The 24,666-nt window shown below is 36.6% G+C and overlaps 2 protein-coding genes and 1 pseudogene across 4 annotated transcripts; 1 reads left to right on the top strand and 2 right to left on the bottom strand.

Annotated features, from left to right (window-relative positions):
• Positions 1-2,061: 2,061 nt before the first annotated feature.
• LOC144657997 (collagenase 3-like) lies at positions 2,062-9,569 on the bottom strand (annotated as a pseudogene). Its single transcript, XR_013571634.1, has 5 exons — positions 9,465-9,569; positions 7,309-7,691; positions 6,134-6,203; positions 3,155-3,308; positions 2,062-2,140 (listed from the first exon to the last, which is right to left on the bottom strand). The product of XR_013571634.1 is annotated as a collagenase 3-like (transcript).
• A 98-nt stretch (positions 9,570-9,667) lies between these two features.
• LOC144656364 (interstitial collagenase-like) lies at positions 9,668-13,377 on the bottom strand. Its single transcript, XM_078516592.1, has 4 exons — positions 13,267-13,377; positions 11,165-11,547; positions 10,346-10,662; positions 9,668-9,768 (listed from the first exon to the last, which is right to left on the bottom strand). The coding sequence occupies exons 1-4, from the start codon at positions 13,351-13,353 to the stop codon at positions 9,764-9,766; spliced, it is 792 nt and encodes a 263-aa protein (XP_078372718.1). The 5' UTR covers positions 13,354-13,377; the 3' UTR covers positions 9,668-9,763.
• A 4,132-nt stretch (positions 13,378-17,509) lies between these two features.
• LOC144656197 (matrix metalloproteinase-19-like) lies at positions 17,510-24,190 on the top strand. Of its 2 annotated transcripts, none has more exons than XM_078516440.1 (7): positions 17,510-17,644; positions 18,698-18,961; positions 19,562-19,668; positions 21,034-21,347; positions 22,799-22,852; positions 23,363-23,490; positions 24,088-24,190. In XM_078516440.1, the coding sequence occupies exons 1-7, from the start codon at positions 17,564-17,566 to the stop codon at positions 24,184-24,186; spliced, it is 1,047 nt and encodes a 348-aa protein (XP_078372566.1). In that variant the 5' UTR covers positions 17,510-17,563; the 3' UTR covers positions 24,187-24,190. The 2 variants fall into 2 exon arrangements, with proteins under 2 accessions (XP_078372566.1, XP_078372567.1); XM_078516441.1 differs by having other exon boundaries at positions 23,363-23,473; positions 24,070-24,190.
• Positions 24,191-24,666: the final 476 nt, after the last annotated feature.

A 24,666-nucleotide genomic window follows, 5' to 3' on the forward strand; every position in this document is an offset into this window, starting at 1 on the left:
GTTGATCCGTTGGACTTTTACGAGCAGATGATATGTTAAAACTGCAGGCTTGTGGTTCTTTTATTTTGTAAAATATTTCAGCAGCTGCTCGCTTGTATTAAACAGGTTGCTTAAACAACTCGACGAGACATAAATAAAGCTTATTTAATATCGTTTGTTTTAATTGTTATTTACCCTTGCACGGCCATTCTATCCAAGAGGGTAAACTTTAATTTCGATAGTGGACATGCCAGTTTTCCGAAATACAAAAAAACAAAATGACACTTTTAGCAACTATTTAGTTAGGTTTAGAGAGATAATCGCTAATTTTTTGCAAAACCTCCACTGAGCTGAGTAAAGTATTTGGACATAGGTAAGTGGTAAAGGACAATCGACGTAGATCCGAACAGGAATAGCCCTAGAAAAAATATATTAACACTGAAAATGTTTATCTATAAAACTAACAATTACCACGCTTTTATAACTGGATTTGCCTACTTTTTCGTATTCTCTGTCCGAAGTGCAGCTTAGATTTTTTTTCATAAAACATCCGTAAAGAGTGTTAAAATGTGAAGAGTACGAAGAGTACTTCTTGCTCTTACAAAAATTAAAAATAAGATCAGGAATACATGTTGTCACGCTTCAATATCATTTTTTTGTAGTAAATTATATATGTTTTTTAATTTCAAAATTATTTTTGTTTCGATTAAAATGAGCAAACACTAGTGCAGTTTCGTTTGAAAGCCTGTAACTGTTTGTGATACCACAACACCTTGCTTCGCAGTTGTGCAATCAAAGACGGCGTCAAAATTGTATTGCCCCGTTAGCATTAAAAGTCACATCTACGGTGCACTAACAAGTTGAAGGGGTGTTTAAAGTCAAAAGGAAATGAAGTAAACTCAATTTGAAGAAAATTAAATAAGATTTATATTTTAATACAATAATAAAGTGACTGTCGGCCTTGAAGACTTCCTTTGATAATAATTTTGAAACGACTCCCTTAAGAAATTGCATTTTCAAGTAACAACTTAGAAAATGTCAAGTGACAAGCGAATGGATTGGATACAGTGGAAATATTTTTTTAATGGAAGCTCGGAGGTCGTTATTCCCCATTGCTCGCAAGGTTCATTATTAGGATAATGAGCGATAAGGGAAGGCTTCTCCTTGTGGTTTTTCTTTTCAGTTTTGTCGTCGTGGTTTTAATCACGAAAAAAAGAAACAGAGGAAATTTCAGCTATATTCTTTGTTTTCACGAGACTTCATCAAAATTCTAAAATCCCAAATCGTAATGCCCTGCGTTTCTATCTTCCGATTGCTATAGGACGCCTTCTCCTGGTTTGGTATACAGCATTAAGAGCACTCGGCCGAGAACGCAATTGACCACTTATTGCCTTTAATATTTGTCTTGTTGAAGGATTTCAGCTCGATAGAATCATTCGGCTTTTAAGTGTATTAAAACGTTTTGAATTTCGGAGTACCACATACCACACGGCATTAAGATGGTCGCCAAAAGGTTGTCATGTTTCATTCGGTGTTTTTTTTAGTAACCTGCATGCACAGGTGCGTTGTTGCGAGAACCGTTAACGTAAATGTTAAGTAGAACATGACGCTGAACTGATCGCTTTTGATAGTTTAAGTGAACTCCTGATGTTTTCATTGATTTGGGCACTAACATTGCGTTTCCACACTGATCTCTATATAAACTTGTGTGGAATTTGATGGACAACTCGAGTGCGGAACACCGCACAGACATCACACTACTATTACATTTCGAATTCTTGATTTTCTTACTCAATCTTTTGCTTGATTTTTTTTTTCGTTGCGTGCAGCTAAATAAGAATACATACGAAATAAGCAAGAAGGTAAAGTGTGAAATGCCCTCACTTTTAAGCTTTTTAGATGCGTTTACATGCGATAATCGGCCTTTTCAACTTGTAGTGTCCAATATTTTGTCAAGAAAGAAATGTCTTTATTACTGACGATTCGGCACGATTATCTTTCCTGGCACTTTTATTTATAACGGCAGTAGATTTGTTTTATATTGTAAAAGAAGCAAGACACACTGTTTTGCAATATAATCGTTTTTTATTGATAGAATTTGGCATCATTCTCGCTTCACTTGTTTTGGCCTATATATACGGGCATCAAACGTCTTATCAACCTGGAAGAAAAAATAAAAACAAAAGCAAAATATCACCAAGTGGAGAAGTGGTCGCAAGTCAAATACTCGGAAGAAAGATTTTCCGAGTTCCCCAACGGGAGTCGAACCCATGACCTTCCAGATTACCGGTTGGACGCTCTAACCACTGAGCTATGGGGGACTCATGGTGAGCGAGGTCATATACTGGGTTCTTATGTGTGACACATGTCCTGCTAACTGCAAGGCTCAAATATGTCCAAATGATAAATGTGAATACATGATAAGTGAAGTGAGTAAAGTGAAAATAAGTGGAGAAGTGGTCGCAAGTCAAATACTCGGAAAAAAGATTTTCCGAGTTCCCCAACGGGAAGTCACCACTTCACTTATCATAAAATATTACTAAACCGTTTCATTTCTCTAACTGAAATTAATAAAAATGTGTGTTTCCGTTTTTTATTTGAAAAAACATCCTATTCTTCAAGTCATTCGCAATTGAGACGTACACTGTAACTAAGATTTTCATAGTAAATATTAAGGCGATAAAGATGATTTCCATTCCGTTCTACGCAATCCCGGCCTGCAGCAATCAATATTTATGTGAGCCTCACACGAAGGAATGTTACTAACAAAATTAAAAATACTGGGACAAAGTTATCTTTTCTTACATTACTGCAAAACAGTAATGTCGAGTAGAAGAACCTTGGGGTTACTCAAAACCGACGTTTCAGCTCATCGAGCATTCCTAGACGAAACGGCCCGTTAGGGTGGACTAAAAAATCTAATGTTTACCATCACCGAAATAAAACGCATCAACGCCTTACATACAAAAATGAAAACAAACCCCGGGACAGTGCAGCAGTGCAACCTTGAAACATCACGTAATTTCGGAGGTGAACACACGGTGCAACTTATCAGTCTGTTTTTTCCATTTTTTTCCCCATTTCACTAAGTGTCCATATCTTAATGCAATAGGCAGGTAAAACCTTGTTATCTCTGTCTAATTTATTAAACAATACTTGCTGACGTGTCACACACCATATAAGGCCTTGATCCCGTCAATGTCGTCTCGATGCAACTTTGGTGTCCCCCGCTTAGTAAACGTCCAAAAAGGTCTACCAGTCTGTGAAAATTTATCGTCTTCATCGAAATGGATTCGGCCGTCTTCTGGGGTGAGAGCGTGAGCAAAGGCCTACTCTGGGACCTTAGCTCGCCTTAACTCGCCTTAACACGCCCTAACTCGCAACTTGAGATTATGGTCAAATTTCCTTAACTCGCCTTAACTCGCCTAAACTCGCGTTATCTCGCACAAACTCGCTCAATCTCACCGAATAAGCAAAATACCAATTTAATTATTTCATCCTGTTTTCAGTGTTATTTCAAAATTAATCCATAATGGGAAGTTGTAAAAGAGAATGAATTTTGAAAGTGCAAAAGAGTGTTTTGTAAGGAAAACAGGTTCTTTACCCTCCTTTGAATAGTATGAAAATTGGCTCGGCCTATCCTTTTGGAATTTCCAATAGCCTTTGTGTTAAGGGTGTTTCACAACTAAAGATTGACCTTGTCATGCATATGCCTTAGAATCACCATTGGATTGTCAATGGAACTACTAGGAACAACCTCAACATGCATTAACAAGTTTGCTGATGTCTAACAAAAAGGCTACAATGCTAAGCATGGCAGAAATTCCAGAGGCATGGGGTCACAGGGTCTAGGGATATTTTAAAAACTTATTTATTTAACTTATTTTGGTCCACAAAGTATGTAACACTGACCGAGACACCATGAAAAAGTATTCATAAGCAAGTCAATGAAATACAAAAACAAAACAGAACAACAAATTTTTAGTTTTAAGCTGACTAATGATTTATAAAAAATGTTTGTAGTGGCAAATCTAATTACTTTGGAAATAATATACAAAGAAGCTGCTTATGTCAGTGAATACCACTAGCAATAGTAACATCATATACCGGTAGTTTGATGGAGCTTAATGAGGATTCCAGCTGACAATGAGAGCCTGGGATGCTGCCAGAATCCTTTAAATACTCCACACACTCATTTATTGCATTCTATATTATGCAGTTCCAGAAATATCCATACCCACCCAGTGGAAGGTCAAATTATGAGAAAACCAAGGGGGAAGGAGGGTCTCAAAAGCCAAAATTTTAAAATTAAAGTATAGTGCTTTATAACTGGGATTTTCCAGAGGTGAGGGGGATTTAAGCCAAAACACCCTCTGTGAGAGGGATATGGATATTTTCCATCACGATACATTTTTCATAAAGTTACCTGGTACTAGAAGATTTGGTTCAACGTGACATCCTGTATGGCTTACATTGTAGTTAGCCTGGCAAACATAATCCATGATTCATTAAGACTTGTTTCATTGAGCCCTTCACTGAATAAACGGTTGCTAAAGCTACCACTTTTAACATTGATCGCCAGTTTCGTTCGCCATCTTGAAAATGACCCAGAAGATACTGGTAACTAGTGCCTTTCCCAGGGCCCTCTCGTTCAACCCATCTTTTCTCGAGATGTATTTTGGGACATTTTCAAGATGGACGAAAAACTTATAAAGAAAAGGAAGAGAACTAGTGCAAAAATTGATGTTAAATTATTGAGAAGTTTCGAAATGGATCACACGCAGGTAAGCTTAGCCTTTTAACTTTGTAAGGTATGTTTTAAAATGACGTAAAACAAAGCAGATAATGGAAATTAAGGAATGCTTTGCATGAGGAAAGAATAATTTCTTGTTCATGTGTACTGAACACTTTGTAAACATAAAATAAGCTTATGGTCATTTCTTTTTGCTGTTTTTGCTGGACTGAGAATGATGAAGAGCTTAACTTGATCTTCTTTTCTTTTGTAGAAATCAAGGTGTCTCTTACAGGACTGAGGAACAGCTGTCTTTGCGAAAAGGCGTCAGCCAGTTCATTTACATGTACACGAAATTAAAATGGATTTATCCCAAGGAAAAGAAAAGGCAATTGGTGTTTTCATTTCTGATAGTGACAACAAACAGTTGGGCTGGATTCCAAGGAAAACCATCAGTGAGGTGCAGAGGATGGGCCAGTGGAAGACTGGAAGATAAGTCTGATATTTTTTCAAGGAGAAAGAAATCTCATTTCATTTCAGTAAAATTGATTGTGTCATAAAAGTCTCCTCAGCTGGGTTGTAATTCGTCAGACTCCTTTTTTGTTCTAGTTGTTTGAAAAACATTGGCACAGACTGTCAGAAACAGACTGTCAGAACATTTCTTTTTATTAATTCTGCAGTCAATGACAATAATTCATGCTATGTGATTTGATAATGATTATGCTCACCATGCCAGTCAATTAAAGCATAGTGTTGTTGAATTAAAAAAATATCCTACCTGTGTTTATAAAACAGTTACATTAAATTGTCTATTCATGATTGTTTTATTTACATTAGTTTCTTTTTTCATTTATTTATTATTCTGTCAGTTATTTATGTAGCTATAGTAATATTATATGATGATGATGATGATCATTCATCATCATGCAGCCACCTAATGGGATAGTTTGGTGTCTGGATGGTAGATAATTAATAAAGAACATGAATCCATATCAATACTTAAGCTTGTCCAATTAGGAAAAAATAATTTTCTAAAATAAAATGAGATTTGGTTTCTTTCAATTTTTGATGTCATCTGAATTTTTTCATAACTGGACAACATGGAGCCTCATTATATATTTAAGACATACAAAAACTCCTTGGCATTTTTTGCTTGTAGGGCATATTATAATTATGTTTTAACCGGTATCGCCTCAACATTTTTTGCTTGTCAGGCATATTATAATTGTTTTAACCAGTATTGCCTCAACATTGGGTGGGTCATTTTTCCTTAACTCGCCTTAACTCGCCTTAACTCGCCTTAACTCGCAACTGTTAGGTAAGCTCATTTTTTTCCTTAACTCGCCTTAACTCGCCTAAACTCGCATTAACTCGCACAATCTCGCGGCGAGTTAAGGTCCCAGAGTAGGCCTGAGCAAGAACGTTGCCTTTGCCGTCAAAGTCTACAAAACATTGTTTTTCACCAGGGCCAGCGTGACTACCTTTACCAAAACTGCAAGAGGGAAAAATATAGAAACATTTCTCAAGAGATATACCGCTTTATCTTTCTTTACAACCGCTTTTGGTGTTACGCGCATAGCGGCTTTCCATCAACATCTATCTTTCGACGTGCTACACAAACAAGACGGATCGAAATCCGCCAATCACAGACCATTAACCCCTTCACTGCCGACCCCTCTGTACCGCTCCTTGCCAAAGCTTTCGTGCATAATTAATGAGGCAACACAGCAGAGCCGAATGAAAGCTTAAATAATTGCATAAACATGATGACAAGGACACATGGTTTAAAAACTGTATTGAAACATTTGCTACTAGCTAATTTTGACATGGTTACCTCCATATTCGATGCAAATATCAGAATTTTCAACATTTTACAGCTTTCAAAAGACTTCCACGATCGCTCGATCTTCTGCCTGTATTTTTCCATAAGGCATTCACCAGCCGATTATTTTTCTGCTTCCCAAGTTCTCCACTTAACATCTTTTTCCCATTCGGAATTTAAATATCTCATATTTGCGCTGATATGACCCGTCTAACAAATAATTTCTTCGGCCACGAAGAAGAAAACAAGATGGCGGACAGATTACAGACATAAATTTCGAAAAACCGAGAGGTAGGCTTTCGGAGACTGATGACGAGTAGTTACCAGGCTCCCAAAGGTCTTTCTGGATCACATCTGCCGGCGGCTTTTGAGTTCAGTGTGCCAGAGTTTCAACTGTGGTCTTTATTTTCTTGACGTACTCAGTACGTCATATAGGCACATGAAGTACAGAAATCATGACGTACTCAGTACGTCATAGAGGCAGTGAAGGGGTTAACATGGCCTTTTGAACGTGTGGGGTTTTTTACATGAAAGAAACGCCCGTATGTATTGGTTTTGATTGGCTCATTTCAAACAGCACGTCGAAGGACTATAGCGAAAGACGATGTCGAAAGATGGATTTAGAAAGATGCCTCTGGATGTAACACTGAAAGCGGGTGTAGAGTGGTGCTTTGATACATCCTTTTTGATTGGTGACCAAGCCCCCACCCCCCCCCCCCCCCCCCAATATCCTCTTCTTCTTCAATTCCACCCGAAAGGAATTAAACTACAAAACCTGATTTTCAAGTCAGCATCGGCAACTGAGTATGTTCTGGAAAACTTTAGTTTTGGTTGCACGTCACTCTACATTTTAAATGCCTTAGCAAAGATTCTGTCCTGTTTGCTGTGTGACAAATCTTCGCCATAAGACAAGTAATATTTCAGGTCCGTTTTGCTCCATTTGGTCGTAGCCCAGTATCGCTTTACGCGCATGCGCTCGCCATTGTTGTCAACATCCGGGACTCCACATCGTGGCTTCTTCATCAGATACATGGTCTCCTCATCCAGCTTTCCGGTCTCAGGCAGGCCGACGAATCTCTGAAATTTTGTGATTGCAGTCACTGCGTCATGGTTTCTTGATCTGCTTAATGAGAGGTAGTGGTAATCTGACAGGTATTTCTAAAGGAGCAAAGGCAACAACAGTTTTGATATTACCTTAAGGCTACTATTGTTAGTGGCTACTAATTTTAGCTATTTTAGTGAGTTGGGCCAAAATCGCTAAATTTAGTACTTGCTAAAAGTTGTCTCGGTCAAAGTTTGTACGCGTTAAATTGATCCCCCGCCCGCCAAAGGAATACAATATTAAATATAGTGGCCCTGTTCAACTATAATTATGACAACGTCAGAAGGTAGGGCAACAATTAAGAAGTGTTGGGAGAGAGCTGAGATCGCCGTCATCATGACTGATTTCCCAGTAAATGTTTTCCAACATTTGCAATTCACTTTGTTCTCTCTGACAAGAGACTTTGTTCTATTACTGAACATTTATTGCCATCTGTTTTTTTTTTTTGATTTTCGGAAAATCGCTAAATTTAATAGTCGCCAATTCTTGCTCAGAAAAAATCGCTAAAATTAGTACTCGCTAAAAATAGTAACCTTAAGGTAAGTTTAAAGTATACAAGAATTACAATAGAAGTAGTCGCAAACTTATTTTTATTTTATGGATTAAAGGTTCTTAAGGACCATTGGCAATGAAAAAAATAAATTCAAAAATGATATTGTCGGTAGTCTGACATCTACTCTGCTAAGTTTTAATAGAGTCATTGGAGAATAACAGAATTGATTTCAAATGTCGTTTTGCTGCAAATCAGGCTTGACAGTGATATTTTAAGCTATTAAAGGTGGACTGTGGACAATTCCAATTTGTGTTCTAGCTTCCAACAAAAGAAGTGTACTAAATTTAATGATTTTTACTTAACTTGTTTCAAATTATAATCTCATTTAATTTTATCATTAAGAAACTGTCTTGTTTAAATTTTGAAGATAAAAATACTACAACAAACAACGTCTAAGTTTGAAACATTGACATTACAAAGTACTACTTGAAAATCACTAAAAATGTATTATAACAATACATGTGATGTCCATACTTTGCCAGACAAAACTTACCACATCCACATGAAAAATGTTTCTTTTGGAAATTTTTCAAACTTGTTCACTCCCTTTTAGATCCTTAAAAATGGTTTAATTCATTTCTTTTAACTTACTATAAACAATAAAAAACGTTAACTGGCTAAAAATATTAAAAATAATGAGCTTTCGGCTGTCATTCGACCATCGCATAGACTTTGAGAGCTCTAGTGTCATTGACAAAGGCTCTTTTCGCATTAGAAAAACTTTGGAGGCTTGGCACACCTCTGCTACTAAGCATGTTGACAATAATTCAAAGCCCATTCCAAGCCAATACTGTATTCTTTTCAACAAAATAGCCTCTTAATTAGCAATTTTTTACGTCGCTTTTGTTTTTCATTATTTTCTTTTTATCTCACCTTTCTTGTATATATTTTATTCTTTTTGTATTCAATTTTTATCCGTCGAAGGCTGTAGAGTGACAGCCTAAAGCTCATTATTTTCAATATTTTTATTTATTGCATCATTTAGTTACTAATGTAGATCACATCTAGATTATAATGACAAGTTGGAGCGAAGTATTTAAAAAAAAAGGCAACTAAATAACAAGCTTTTAAATTACAATATAAAATTTAGTAATCTGGGGTGGGGGTTTACTCAGTTGCAGTTCATTCAAAGAAAAAGAAAAAGAGCGGCGAGCTGGGTGAGCGGAAACGAGCTGTTTCGTTCGTGAGGGAACTGGAGTCGAAACAGAACCATTTGTTTCTTGGGGTAAGATGCCTGTTAGAAAATGTAAAAAAAAAGAAAACAAAGAAAACAAACCAACATACCAGACGGTTGTACAATGGCTGGCTGCGAATGAATCGTAAAATGTATGACTGCATTCACTCCAGAGACGACAACCTTAGTATTTTGATTTCTGTCCATTCTGCACGATTATTTTTCTTGTATTTTTATTTAATAACGTGGGCAGCTTTTTGACAGTAAAAGCAGCAACTACTTGAAAGAAAGAAGCAAAACAGCAATGTTTGCATTATAGGTCACTTTTATTGACATATTTTTTTGACATCATTCTCGCATCACTCATTCTTGACGAATGTGCTTGATCTTCGAACATCTCATCAACCTGAAAGAATAGATATAAAGACAAAAACAAAAGATGGTTTCAAACTAATTAACTGAAAAATACATAATTTATAGCAATTTTTTATTTAGCTACAGAAACATCTCGACCAATAACTGATAAGAGTTGGAGCTGTTAGCCATTCAGAAGTCTGTCCTCAGCTTCATTCCCCTGATCAGGGGCAAGGTGGTTACGCTTTCTCAGGAGTTCTTGTCTCTTGGTCGGTAAAGTATCGTAGCGTTGTTTCGATGACTCCATGTCATCGTTATCAAGTAAAATTAAGCGTAATTATAACTGATCAGTAAAAACATAAATAAACGAACACAGACAAATAATTAAAAAGTGAATTTTTAAATAGAGGAAGGAAAAAAACCTAAGAATGAGCCGTTTTTCAGCCAACGTTTACATGGTAAAAAATATATAAATAACAACTTGCTGGAATGCAAGCCACGCCCTGGGACATTCGAATTCAAGCACGACAAGGATGACTGGCTAAAATCACTTTATTTGGATGCAAATGGCTTATAATAAACAGCAAAGTTAATCGGAACCCGAACTTTTTTTATGCCATGTCACACACCATATATGGACCTGATCCCGTTGATGTCGTCCTGATGCAACTTGGGTGTACCTCGGCTAGCCGTTGGCCACATTACTGTACCTTTCACATCGGAGTGCCGAAGTCCCAGCGCATGGCCAATCTCATGGACAGCAACGTAAATCAAGCTTTGCGATCCGTTCCACCACGAGCCAGTCTCTGTAAAGTAATCATCGTCATCAAAATGGAGTCGGCCATCTTGTGGGAAGAAAGCGTGTGCAAGAACCTTGCCTTTGCCATCAAACTTTGAGGAGCATTGCCTTTCACCAGGAACGCCCGCGTGATTTCCTTTGCCAAAACTAAAAGACATCATGAATGAAAATATAGTTTTTTACTTCAGTAATAAAAAGGAATGACTGTTTAATGGTAAGTCGTAAGTGATCTAAATATTGTCTTTATTCTCATCCAGTAGACCTTCAATTCTTTTTGTTTGGAAAGATCTGTCGCACGGCTGGTACTTTATGTGTTCGAAGACAATTGATCTCGAGAATCGTATTTTACGGTAGCAAACTTTACCTAATTAAGTACACAGCTTTTTGATGTATAAGAGTAGCAGTGAGCACGCTTATCTCAGTAAAACAGGGGTTGATGTCAGTTGAGGTAGTTTTGACCTCTTGAACCGAACTTGACGTCAGTCGTTTGTCAGTAAAGAAAGAATGTTGAAGCCATTTTCATGTTGAGTCATTTTAAGTTAAAGCAAATAGTAACGGAATAGTCAAAAGAATGAAGTCAAGTTTAAAACTTTGCACAAAAGCTGAATGAGACTAAAATATTCGAGATATCTGTAAAGGAATACTAAACCTTATTCTGAAGTCAGCATCCGAAATTGAATTTGTTCTGGAGAATCTCAGCTTTGGTGCTACGTCACTCCACATTTTGAACGCCTGGGCAATGATTCTTGACTGATCGCTATGTGACAAATCCTCCCCATAAGTCATGTAGTATTTTAGATCTGTCTTGCGCCATTTTCCCCAGGTCGAGTATCGCTTCACGCGCATGCGCTCGCCATTCTCATCAACATCCGGGACTCCGCATCGTGGCTTCTTCATTTGGTATAAGGTCTCCTCGTCTAGCTCCCCGGTCACAGGAAGACCGAAGAACTTTTGGAAGTTTTTGAGTGCGGTTTTTATGTCATGGTTCCCGGATCTACTTTGTGAGATGTAATGGTAGTCTGAGAGATATTTCTAAAGGATTAAAGATAGTGCCACAAAATTTAAAACAATAAATTAGGCTACTAGGACAATTACCCCGGGGGGGGGGGGGGGAAAGGCACTCCCCCTATATGGCTTATATGGGGACGTGCCGCTGGATAGGGTATGGTTTTTGACTCCTCCGGTCCTGAACAGGGTATATAATTTCAAGCTCCTCTGTCCTAAACAGGGCCTGAAGCTGTCCTAGACAGGGTATGGTTGCAAGACTGTCGTCCATGTATTTACATTGTTTACGCTTTCGCTTCAATAAAAAGTATTATTTTATTCGGTGGGATAGGTGTTTTTGCATTTCAATGCTTCAAACATCGCGTATGGGACGCAATCACAATAAAGCGTAAATGATTGTTGATGTTGTCCTTTGTCCTAAATAGGGTCTTAGAATAGGGGGTGTTGTCCTACACAGGGTAGGCATTTTAAGTTTTTATTGTCCTAAACAGGGTCAGGGTTTCAAACCTCCAGCGGCACCCCTATACCTAAACTTAGGTCAAGTACCCCCCCCCCCCGCCCCCGGGACAATTACATAGAAAAGTAGATAGCTCTTTATTTGCCCAACCTTATAAGAGTCTTAGTGCTAAATTTTAGTGCTATCGAAGTGAAACAATAGGAAGATATTAAGCCGACGATAATGCGATAAGTAAAAAGTTGACCCGATTGGATGTTAAAATTATTGTTGCTGTTTATCTGGAAGGCAAATCCTCTTTATATCCTCAGCGGATACAGTTAGCTAATTGTAGAACTTTGTTGCTACAAATTGATGGATGATACCCGCTTGTGATGGTTCATCATATGCAGGATGACTTTCAAACTTTTTTATGTTTAAACCAGAGCCAGGATTTAGATTGTTTCGGACAAATAACTATATCAAGCTATCAGTAAAGACAAAACTTATGTGCCTCGCAAAGTATCCCGTTGAAAAATGAAAATCATTATTTTAGATTATATTTTATCATCACAATGAAATTCTTTTAAAGAATTATACCCAAGGTCGAGTCATGCTACCCTGAGGTAGCTGTGCTTTTTTTTTTTAGAAAAGTACAGAGGTGTTTAACTGTATGCTTAATGATTCTTTTTCACCATCAAAAGGGGTATAGGAATGGGGCTCGTCGATAAAAGAGGCCATTGTATTAGAGATTCTTCATTTCCCTTTCATGAATAAGTCAAGGAATTATAGGTAACCTGCAGTATCTTGAAAAGTCATCAAAACGAATTCATTGTTCATATCTAAGAGGCGTAAATAAACTAAGTTCGGTAAACATGGGACACAATCTGCGTGAAAACTCGGATAGTCTACTGATGAAAAAATACTTGAGGCCTCTTTCGTCGGCTAGGCTAGCTAAAATTTTTGGGCTAAAATTGCTTGGCATGACTTGGGGGGGGGGGGGGGGGGGGGGGTTACCAAAAATCAGAACTCGCCGGTTAGACCAGTCCATTCGTAAAGAGAATTCCGCTATTTATCAGAACTGATCATCCGGATCAGTCCATTCGTAAAGAGAACTCCACTATTTATCAGAACTGATCAGCTAGATCATTCATTCCTGAATAGTATGCAGATTTTAGGCGAAAACTCTCGAAGTGAGCCTGCTAAATTTTTAAAACTACCTATACAACCGGCCAGTTCTTAATTTGGGTAAACGCCTATATATTGCGTTATTACTTTAGCTACCGCTGTTCTAACAAATTGGGAAGCCATACCAAAGCAAATTCTCCATCGCTTTCTTCTTCCTCGCAAATTACAACCTGGAAAACCAGAAAAGACAGGAAAATCCACTGATAAAGCATTTTGGTCCGTCAGGCTCGTACGAGCTACGATCGATACAATAAAATTGTAGACGGTTTGATAATTTCATTTTCTAAAGAAAGTTCCGCAGCTGATCACTTGTTAAGTAAGCCTGCAAAAATATCGTTCGTTATTGCACAAATATTGTTCACTGTAAATCGTTTATTGCAATTGTTACGCCTAGCAGTTGTGACAAGATTGTAAATTGTTTCATAACCGAGTTTGTTGTAAAATAAACAGACCTTCTCTAGGAATCAAAACACATATTTTGTTATAGAAAGACCTATGCTGAAATATAATTGTAGACGATTTGGAAGTTTCATTTTTTAAAGAAAGCTCTGCAGCTGATCACTTGTGATGTAGCCTGCAAAAAATATCGTTCGTTATTGCACAGATATATTTCATTGTAAATCGTTTATTGCAATTATCACGCTTAGCAGTTGTGACAAGATTATAAAATGTTTTATAACCAAGATTGTTGTAAAATAAACAGAACTTCTCATAGAGTCAAAGCACATATTTTGTTATTGGCCAGCAGATAATAATAGGGCTATACGTTTACACAAAGGCGAATCGTTGGGACTAAAGATACCCCTTAAGGTGTGAAATTTTTTTTTTTAGGACAACGTTTAAAGTCAAGAATGAATCTTTAACGAAACCTTTGCAATTATTTTTATAGGTTTTTTGTTTGTTGGGTGTCAAACAAATATCATTTTCAAAAGACAGGGAATAATCCACCCTTTTATGACCGGTCTTTTTTTTCCAGAAAGTCAAATCTATTTATCAGTTTTCTAACAATTTTTGTTTGGTATTATTTGCCAACACGGTTCGATCTGCCACAATGCTGAAAATGACACTTACCGGAGAATATTGTCTGTCAAATAATAAAAAGCCCCTCCAATGTACGAGGCCGTTACCGAGTCTCGATTTTTGATCTATAGTAAAAGATGAACGCCATCCTAGTTTCTATCTTTCAAATGTTTTTGTCAGTAGCGACTTTAGTGTTTTAGGCCATTATTGTAGCACAAAGAAGGCCTGCTAATGGATATTTAAAATGGAAAAAATACAGTGCAAGTTAACTTTTAATATTAAAAAAAATGTCAACGTAGATTTAAGTCCTACCATAAACTTCTTTGTTCGTCTTTTGTCTCTTTGGGGGCATGCATGCCACTGAAAAAGATGTGTGCCAGCACTGACAAAGGTATTGTTTTGCAACAACTCGGAACGTCACTGCCTGGTTCTCATTCATTATCATTAAACTTCCAAATACTCGTCGCTTGAAAAGACTTACAGGTCACTCGGGACGACAAGTTTTTCCCTATTGAATGCGCCATTTCCAGCTAACGATCACATGGTACAAAATAACACCTTGCTAGAGGGCAAGCTACGCTATGGCACTTCGAAAACAAAGGAAATTCAAGCATAACTGCTTAAAGTCGCTTTGTTTTGGATCATGTCCCAGCGAGTTGCTTGCCCTCCAGCAAGGTGTTATTTTGTAACATGTGACCGTTGTTGCAAAGGGCCCATTCATCTTCTTTGTTTTGACAAACAAAGAAGATGGTTAATTTTAAGCTCGATGGCATGGTGAATTGAAAAAGATGTAATATTCTTTAGAAAACTGTCGTTTCAGTAGAGGCTCCTTTATTTTTAATTTTCAGTTAGCAAACTCGTTAAAGATAAAAGGGCTCAAAGATTAGTCAGAAATTTGAATGCAAATGTAAATAATTAACGTGAAATGGACGACGAAAAAGTTGATTCTAGCACATCATAGAGAGCTTTATTTTTAATAAGCAATACAGGATACTTGTATATGCTGTGCTAATGGGTATGGTTATAGCTTTGTTGGCTTGAATAAGAGTTAAGTTTGAGCTTGAAACAGCGCGGAACTAAATTATAGTGATCAACTGATGTTGTAATGGCTGTACATTATTTTTTAAAACAAGTTCGAATTTTCGTGTTGACTTACTGTTGTCCCACTCAGAACTTCTGCTTTTTCAACATAAAAGGGGAAAACCTGAGGCATCATTAGAATGCGCGATTAGTGCTTCTTCTCAACACAGCCAGAGTTACTGAATAATGAATAATGTTTGGGAAAACGCACACCGGTTATGCCAGTCGGTGACATGCAATTCTTGTCTTTCTGCATGGGGTTAATGGGACGGCAGTAAATACGATGATAACAATGGAAATGATGTTTGAGGAACTATAGAGTAGTGTTGAAAACCGGCCATCTACGAAAAAAGCCTTTTACTTACATACATACATATATACTTTATTGCATAGCTCCCCCTGGGGGGCTCTCCCCCCAAAAAAAAATTAAAAAAAAAAAAAAAAAAATATATATAAAATAAAAAAAAAAAAAAAAAAAAAAAAAAAAAAAAAAAAAAGATAAAAAAAAAAAAAAAAAAAAAAAAAAAAAAAAAAAATTTTTTTCACTTATTACCGTACTTGATCAGCTTTGTACTGACTCGTGAGAATGAAATGGACATCAAACGAGCGAACGGACGTTCACGGTAATGACACGGTTATAATATTGATGAAAAAAATATATATATATATTTAAATGGGGTGACGAAAGGCAATGTTGTGTTTTCATATTCAACTTACAAAGAGCCTTGCTAAACCGTGTGAAGGAACTGCGTTTGTTTTCTGTTTTCATATAAAATACTATAGGTTCGATCCAGAGCCAATTACATCAGCCATTAAGATACCTTGCCCCCTACAGTCCTTGAGTGAAGCTCACATAGACTTTGCTACCGAGTTTTTCCTGGGTTTAGGTTGAAAGGTAAGAAAGCATTGGAAAGATTTCGAATGGGCTAGCAGGCTAATTTCTCATCAATTTCTCAAAAACAACAAACCTGCCTTCAAAGAATTGACAACAGTTTTGATTTTAGTTTAGTAATAAGGTTTTTAAAGCGTCAATTCGAACGCTCAATCTAAGGGATATGGCGACGTAAGTTAATAATTATAGGACTCCACGTTGTTTCTGTAATTGTGATTTTTCTTGCAAATGAAGTGTATAAAATACGGGATACGTTTATTCATATACTTTTTGTTTGTAACAAATTAGACTAACATGAGGTACCTTACGTCGTAAATTGGTTCTGGATCGTTTTATTATTTGTTTCTTTTAAAATTGGTGCGGTAAACTAACTTGGACACGATTCTCTTTGCGCTTTCTTATACTTTTCAATGGACAAAGTATCGAAATAAAAAAAAATCATAGTAAAAGATAAAATAAACTGGATGAAAAAGACTGAATGACGCTTCAAATATAATGCAAACAAGAACATGCTATACTGTTGAACATAATAACTTTTTTATTTGATGAAAAGCAAGGTGTAAGATATAAAACAATACAACGCACCATGTAGAGATTATTTCAACAAACATTAAGTAAATACACTTAGAACAAAGCGACAGCTAAGTGAAGGCAAATCTCCATGGCGTTCATTTAGTGGCGTTTCAATTTTTATTACGAATACGAAGCAATTACAAATTTTTCTAAGCTTTCAAAGATCGGGCACACGGGTGATTATCCGTATCAATGATTTAGGTACGTGATGATGGAAATCCTCGAATGAAAACAACGGCGAAAATTGTGCTTGTATTAAGATTGTGTGTGACGAACCACAAATGTCTTATAGGAGGTAAATAAGCTCTCAAATGAAATGTAAATAAGGAGTGTTCAATTTTCGGATTTAATGGGGGTGTTTATTGGACAAGTAACAAGGTGAAAGGTGTAAAATAACACAAGAACATTGTACAAGTAAGAAGAATACACTAACGTCAAAGCAGCTGTTGCCATGTGACAAAAACTGTTTTAAGTGTGAAAAGAATTGTATACAATTGAATACAAACAGAACTGTAGTCATATATACCTCACAGAAAACCTGACACAAAAGACTTGTTTGAGTAGCTGAAATTGGAAATTACCTAGTATTGAGTTCTTTTCTGGCTATACAGCGAGCAAGTACACTGTACTTGTTTAGCTGGCCTGTAAGTAGAATATGATACCAGCATTTAGATTAGCTATAAAATATTTAAGCACGTATCTTCAAAAAACAATGAAAATAATTGATAGCATTTTATCTTTTTAGGACAGGTCGTGGGTAAGATATTACTTGTCACTTGTCGAAGTTATCACTATAAAATAAGTGAGCCATTTTTCCAGAATGCTCACTTTCAATTGGAGCTTTCTACAGAAAAATCATGAATATGTTGGCTGCTGTACTTCTGCTGCCGTTCCTCATTGGGATTGCGGTTTGCGAAGATGACCAAACTATGGCCTTGGTAAGTATGGGATTTAAAAAAATTTCAAATAAGTACAGACGACGATTATTCTAAGCTTTTTCTACTTATCAAAGCTTTATGATGTTGAAAGAGAACTTTAACATCTACCTTCCAAAGTGCTTTAACCGATGTTTTCAGAGAATAATAAAACGTTCATTACTAGGATCGTAATTTGGATTACATAAATTTTAACCATTTCGTCAGAGCCTTACTTAACTTAGGCAAAGCTGAAAAAAAGTTTTTTTTGTATTATCTTTATTTAAAATTTTTTTAGTCTGTAATAAAAGTGGAAGGCGTAATATTCATAGTTAAAAAAAATGGTCATGTTATTGCACAACTTGAAAACGTTGCGAAAAGAAATTCTGAAAAAAACCCTAATTGTTTTGTTAACCAGTGTAGCATAATACTGAATAAATATTTTATCTGCTTTATCCACCATTGTCTTTCACATGGTTTCTTGATTATATAATCTTACCTTGTAATTTATATTAAAAATATATGACTGGATTTATAAAAACCAGGTTAATGAAATTTTCATCGTTGTTAGCGCAAATCGACGTAAACGCGTTTTTTTTTTTTCATCTCCAAAGTAGACGATACTAAAACTGAAGTGAATGTCAGTCTTTTTTTCTCTCCTCCTCTCTCTTTTCTAACTTTCAGCGCTGTAGTTCATTTTTTTCCCTTTCTCGGCATGTTTTTAGGCCACATCGCAGTGTAATGTACTTGGTCAAAAATACTCAGGTCACCGACTTTTCTTTGACCACGTTTTCATAAATCCAGTTATATATATTTTACCAACAATCCACGGCAGTAGACCGGAAAGTATTTTTTCTATTAATATTTTCCGCATTTTCATTAATTTTAATTTCGTGCGATCGACATGCAATGACTGGGTTCGACAGCTGGCGACACTGAATATCCAGAATTATCTGCACCCCACGGAGTATATATTGTAATTAGAACTGAATGTATAGAAATATCAATAAGTAACTAATTTATCCGAAACCAATATATAAAATAATTCACTAAATATCCACGATAATTCATTTTCAGCATTTTCTTGACCAATACGGATATATATCAAAGTCCAGAAGTGGCAACCACGACGTACCAACGGCCATCAGCAGGTTTCAAGAGTACTTTGGTCTTCCGGTCAGCGGCAAACTCGATGACTCAACTATCCGTCTCATGAAGAAACCTCGATGTGGTATGAGTGATCCAACTGGAGAAGATCGCATGCGTAGATATGCTACTCAGGGCAAATGGAGCAAGACCCACCTGACTTATTTTGTCGAACCTGGCGAGGACCTACCACATGTGAGTACGATTATTATTATTATTTTTTTATTTTTTTTCAGCATTCTGCTAGTAATCTACAGCAATTCTCACGTTCACATTGGATAACACTACTTACATTAATTAACATTACATGTTAAACTACACATTTTGCATTAGACTACTTACAATATACATTACACTACATCGCTCAAAAACTGCACAATAAAAACGTTGATAACGTCACTTGTAATATTGCAATTATTAAGAAATTCATAATCTTTTCGTTGCCATAAGCCTAATCAGATTCTTTTAAAATATTTATTTATATTTCACGTATTCAGAAACACACTCAGTCCAGTACATACACCTTACAAACAACATACAGCAGACCCCAACGTGTTCATCCTAATACGCATAAGAAATATATAAAGCGTTAGTCTGACGTAGTACTTAGATGCGTAAATCATAAGTCATTTTTTTTAGAAATTTTCTCCATTAAGGAACATGTTCAAATAGCTTATTCTTTGACTTGAAGTATGATTTGCAAGAGGCGATTTGTTCAGATCTCGTAATGGTGCAAACGAATGTGAGGAAGATATTATTTTTACTGTATATTATATTTTATACTATGTAACGTAGGACCAACAAAGGCAGATATTTGCTGATGCACTGCAGTTCTGGGCTGACGTGTCTGGGTTGACATTCAGTGAAGCCGGTAGCGCCGCTGAGGCCGACATCAAAATAAGGTAGTTTCGTTAGTTTGTATATATGACGTATATATAAGATAATTTAACAACAATTTTTTATCTCTTATCTTTTGAAATGACCTTAAACTAAATTGGAAAATGGGATGAGATTTGCTGCTGTAATTATTGGTTGTTTTAACACTACAAGAGTTTACTCATTGTGTATGGTTTATTGTTACTTATTTTCGCGATTTTCGCGACTTTCAAAGAATCGCTAAATTAAAGACCCGTAAAAAATTATTTTAAACCTTTTCTTTTGTAATTCTTATGTTAATGACGTATTTATTTTGGCCAAATCGCGAAAATAAAGTCCCGCGAAGTATACCCGTTCCATTTTCGCGAAATTGAGTTCCCGCGAAAATAAATATTATTGTTTTCGGGGAATTAATTTGGAAATGAGGGGTTTTGGGGGTTTTTTGGGTTTGGGCAAAAAATATAAATTAAAAAAAAAAAAAAAAATGAAAATTTTTTTATTATTTTGGGGGTTTGAGTTTTTTAAAAAAAAGAAAAAAAAGAAAAAAAAAAAAAAAAAAAAAAAGAAAATAATATTAAAAGGTAAGTCGAATATCTATAGACTGCAGCAATCAACAACAACAAGCTTTATTTGCATGACCATAAATACACAAAGTATTGCAAAAGCATAAAACTCAACTAAATCAAGACTGATAACAATCATTATAATGTAACAATGACCATTATTATACATTGGTGTCACCAGCTTGATTTTGATTGGCTATAAGCACGCAGCTAATTCTTGCTGGCTGTTTCTCTTACGTCATACCTACAGACATTAGATTTTACATATGTAGAAGTGACGTCATACCTACAGACAATAGTTTTATGCATTCAGAAGTGACGTTACCAAACACACTAACCAGCAGTTTGATCAGCTTTTTTTTGTGCGCGCTCTTGTCTTTACAAGTGCAGCTCAGGACTGTGCATAATAAAATAATTATTGGATTCGGTTCGCATGATAGCGATAATTATCAAGGCCTCAGTTTCTGTCATCCGCCTCACCCTTCGGCTTCGGCAGATAATAGAAACTTTGGCCTTGATAATTATCGCTATTATGCGAAAACCGAATCCAATAATTGTTAATTATCAAGTTAAGAATGTCAAAATGAACTTCGTCAGTTGAATATTAAAATAATAATTATCAGGACACATTAACTTTTTGGTGGATTGTGTAGGAGGTAAGAAGAATAAGCTCGTTCACAAATCACACTAATACGAACCATTATGGCATAACTAACACCAAAAATACATTATACCTAATCTACTAAACTATAGTAATTATAACTCAGTATTTAATAATATATTCAAATTTAAAGTTGCTCTTTGATAAACCACATTCCTTTAAATTAGCTTTGGGAGGTACTCTCACGGTGGAACCAGTGTGGAAAGCACTTGTCCTTACCCATTCAATGGACCCGGAGGAGTTCTGGCGCATGCGTACTTCCCTCAGGATGGGCGAGCCCATTTTGACGAGGATGAAACCTACACCCATGGCACTTCCAGTGGAACCAATCTTTTATGGGTGGCGGTGCACGAGTTTGGACATTCCCTGGGCCTGCAGCATACAAACATCCAAGGGGCAATCATGTACCCTTACTACACAGGATATGTCCCAGACATGCAGTTGCATTCTGATGACATTGCAGGGATTCAATCTCTGTATGGTAAGAAGACCTTTAGGGTGGTACACAATGAACAATGGAGAGTAAAAACGTACATGGACCTGTGATTTTATGCCTTTCAACATAGGATGTTTCAATAGCTATGAATCACATTTTCACACGGTAGCGTAAAGGTCGGTTTAACCACCTTTAACAACGTTTCATTGATGGTGTAAAGTTGGATAACCAACTTTACACCAGATTTAACCACCTTTAAATTCACTTAAATCTCAATTTTCATGCCGTAGATGGAAAATTTTATTTTTAATTTCAGTTTAACACATATGTCAGCTGAAAGACATGTACATGCATGCATATTTCCGTGAAAAGTGATTTAAAAGCGTCCTTTGGGTGATTTTTAGACCTATACCGGGTAAAAGAGAAAACTGAACATTTGCTTCCCAGAGTGTGTATATTCGACCCTTGTAAAAGGTAATACCGCAAGAAAATAGCACAACAACATACCCGATAAACCTGAAAGTGGTTCAGTCTCAGTTTTTCTTTTATGTGGGAAGGGCTGGTGGCGTTCTTGGAAATTGCGATACAGTAAAAACCCACGTATAAGAACAAGTGGATTAAGAACACCCAGGCCTGATTTTAGGAAATAAAGTACCATTTATATAAGAACACATTCAGCCTGAAAAATGAAAGTTGTTCTTATATGAAAAAATATCAAAGATCAACACTACTTTTCGTTGCACACATAATAGTTCCACCCCAATTACAGTACAGTATTGCCTTGATTTATCAATTTTCTTAAAATTAAAATACAATTGTGTGCATATATATTGATTTCATCTATTGGTAGCCTTATATGTTTCTTATTTTAAGAAACTTTTTTTAAGAACACTTAAGAACACTAACAAGCTGATTTTGCAGATTATAACCCTTTATATAAAGAACCTAATCGTATCTATAACAAAATATTAATTCTCGTTTTTGATTGGTTCTGCGCGCGCCTATTTGTCGCGTAATCGGCGCGCGATCACGTGGGTGTCCAATTACAGGTATCCAATTTGAGCAACTTCAAATTGGATACCTGTAATTGGACACATACGCCATCCGCGCGTCAATCATGCGCATTTGAATGGGTTTTTTCTTGCTGTTTTCTAACTTTTTGTGCAACCAACTGAATTTACCCTTGACTTTTCTTCACAGAAAAGGTTCCTAAAGACTTCCTAACCTCGAATTTTGTTATTGACGCGATTAATCAGTAATTGGACCTCGTGTCGTACAATTCAGAGAGTAATCGTGCTCGTAATTTCAAATCGGCCTCGCGCGGCGCGCTCGACCGATTTCGAAATGACTCGCCCGATTACTCCCTGAATTGTACTCCACTCAGTCCAATTACTATTACAAATCAGCCTGAACCGCCAAAATAGGTGTTTTTATACACCGGTTTTTACTATATTGTTAATTATAAAGAGGGAATTAATTATTTTATTTACAAACAGGTAGTAACAGTGGCGGCGGTGGTGGTGAAGTGACACCAGCCCCCACGGATTCCGGTGAGTCCACTTATCGTATTTAAAAGAGCTACGTCTCGAGTATTTCGCAAATTTTTTGGTCTTTACTGTTCTTGAATAAGTGGTGGGCAACTTTAAGACGCTCGGGCCAACATTTTCTACCTCAAATTGTTTTAAATATTTTTATTGCGATCAAATAAAGAGTTCCTTGTTTTCAAAATTGCAAAAAAAAGTGGGGGTCACCGACTTCGTTTTAAAGATAAAGCCTGTGAAAAACTACCCTAAATTGGTACACGTAATTCAGTTTGGTTTAGAGGGTTTATAATTAAAAATAACGAAGATGAGTAAACAGAGGCAAACAATATTTACAATGAACGAGCAACAACAGCTACTATCCTGTAGCATGTTAAAAAAAAGCAAAATTGCAGGGGAGGAGCGGGGAAGATGAGATTGCAGTGCCATTAAACTCTTACCCCTTTTTTACATTCTTTGGGATGCGACTTTGTTATCCGTTGTGCTTATTTTTGTATGACTTGTCAATACATATTATAGGAAACTGCGACGACAGGTTGACGAGTTCATGCCAACCTTATAAGGATGCTGGTTACTGCCAGTCGTACCCTGACAACATGAAGTACTGGTGTGCGAAGACATGTTATAATTGTAAGTTGTTAGTAAAAGTTAACATTAAGTTACAGTTCTAGAGAAGAGAACATTTATGACGTATGACGAAAGAGACAAGGAGCTCATCCAGGAAAATAACAAACTTAAAATTTGAGATGGTCTTCTTTTATCAATGCGTTGAACATTCATAAACAGAGAAACAAAAATTATGAATTCTTTTTGGGACAAAGAATAGCAAGGGCGCATTAAGCGAGAGAGAGACAGAGAGAGAGGAGGGGGGGGGGGAGGGGGAGTCGACCCGCACTTTTCTCTCCCGAAGCCTTAATTTTGGTCACAAATGTCACCCCAGAATGCTGTTAGCAAAATTTCCACGAACTTCAATTTTATATTAGGGAAGGTGGGGAGAAAGGCGAGGAAGTTGGTAGGGGAGCGTTGCGCTCTCGCCACAATTCTCTCTACCCATCTTTCTGAATTTTCTGGATCCGGCCCTGATACAAATCATGTCACGGTCCTCGCTGTTTATTCTGTAAAGTCAATCTAAGATTCAAGGAGTGTAGAAAATAGAGCTTATGGGTAGTTTGATATCAGAACTACGCTAAATTACTGAAATTCGAAATGTTTCTTTTTGGTTACAGGTAACGTCTGAAAAAAAGAGGACAAAGTGTGGGAGCCGCACCTTAATTTACTCGCGGTTTAATTGTTGTAGCAGTGCATGCACATTAGAAATGAACAAGAGAATAAAGGGAAAATAAATTATTGGGTTGTTTTGGTTCATTCATTTTGTCAGTTTTCATAGAACATCGATTTTTCTGAGTGATGTAATTTGCCCTCCCCCCCCCCCCCCATCTTTAGGCAAGCACGTGCTCAAAGGGATTAACCCTTTCAGTGCTAAATTTCTCCAAAAACAGGGTTTTTTAACCGTTAAACTGAATTTTTGATGCTACGAGCCTGAATTTCCCTTAACTTTGCTTTAAAAACACTTCAACGATGCAGCAGGATTTTGACGAAGATTTCATGGAGAAATGAACAAAAATGTACTTTGGCGCATGCTCATAAGCCATAATTTGGCCATTTTTTTCGTTTTTTTTTTTCTCGGCTTTGTAATTTCCACTTCCTTCTACTGTATCCGTCCTTCCTTTATACTAAAAAAAGTTTTGATTAAAACATCGGTAAACCCTGAAAGGAGGACCTCGATCTAATACAGGTGTTTTGGCCTGTTTACAGCACCGATT

This window comes from Oculina patagonica, chromosome 6, assembly GCF_052425735.1.
Source record: "Oculina patagonica isolate OP01 chromosome 6, crgOcupat, whole genome shotgun sequence".
Classification (NCBI taxonomy): domain Eukaryota; kingdom Metazoa; phylum Cnidaria; class Anthozoa; order Scleractinia; family Oculinidae; genus Oculina; species Oculina patagonica.

What these genes read in the sequence shown, in the direction of transcription:
- LOC144656364 (XM_078516592.1), bottom strand. Translation starts at nt 13,353, where the DNA reads ATGCTTTATCAGTGGATTTTCCTGTCTTTTCTGGTTTTCCAGGTTGTA. An exon ending in GCGATGGAGAATTTGCTTTG is followed by an intron (nt 11,548 to 13,266) that starts GTATGGCTTCCC and finishes TTAATCCTTTAG; the next exon opens with AAATATCTCTCAGACTACCA. An exon ending in GATGCTGACTTCAGAATAAG is followed by an intron (nt 10,663 to 11,164) that starts GTTTAGTATTCC and finishes GATGTCTTTTAG; the next exon opens with TTTTGGCAAAGGAAATCACG.
- LOC144656197 (XM_078516440.1), top strand. Translation starts at nt 17,564, where the DNA reads ATGAATATGTTGGCTGCTGTACTTCTGCTGCCGTTCCTCATTGGGATT. An exon ending in ATGACCAAACTATGGCCTTG is followed by an intron (nt 17,645 to 18,697) that starts GTAAGTATGGGA and finishes ATTCATTTTCAG; the next exon opens with CATTTTCTTGACCAATACGG. An exon ending in ATTGTAAGTTGTTAGTAAAA is followed by an intron (nt 23,491 to 24,087) that starts GTTAACATTAAG and finishes TCTGAAAAAAAG; the next exon opens with AGGACAAAGTGTGGGAGCCG.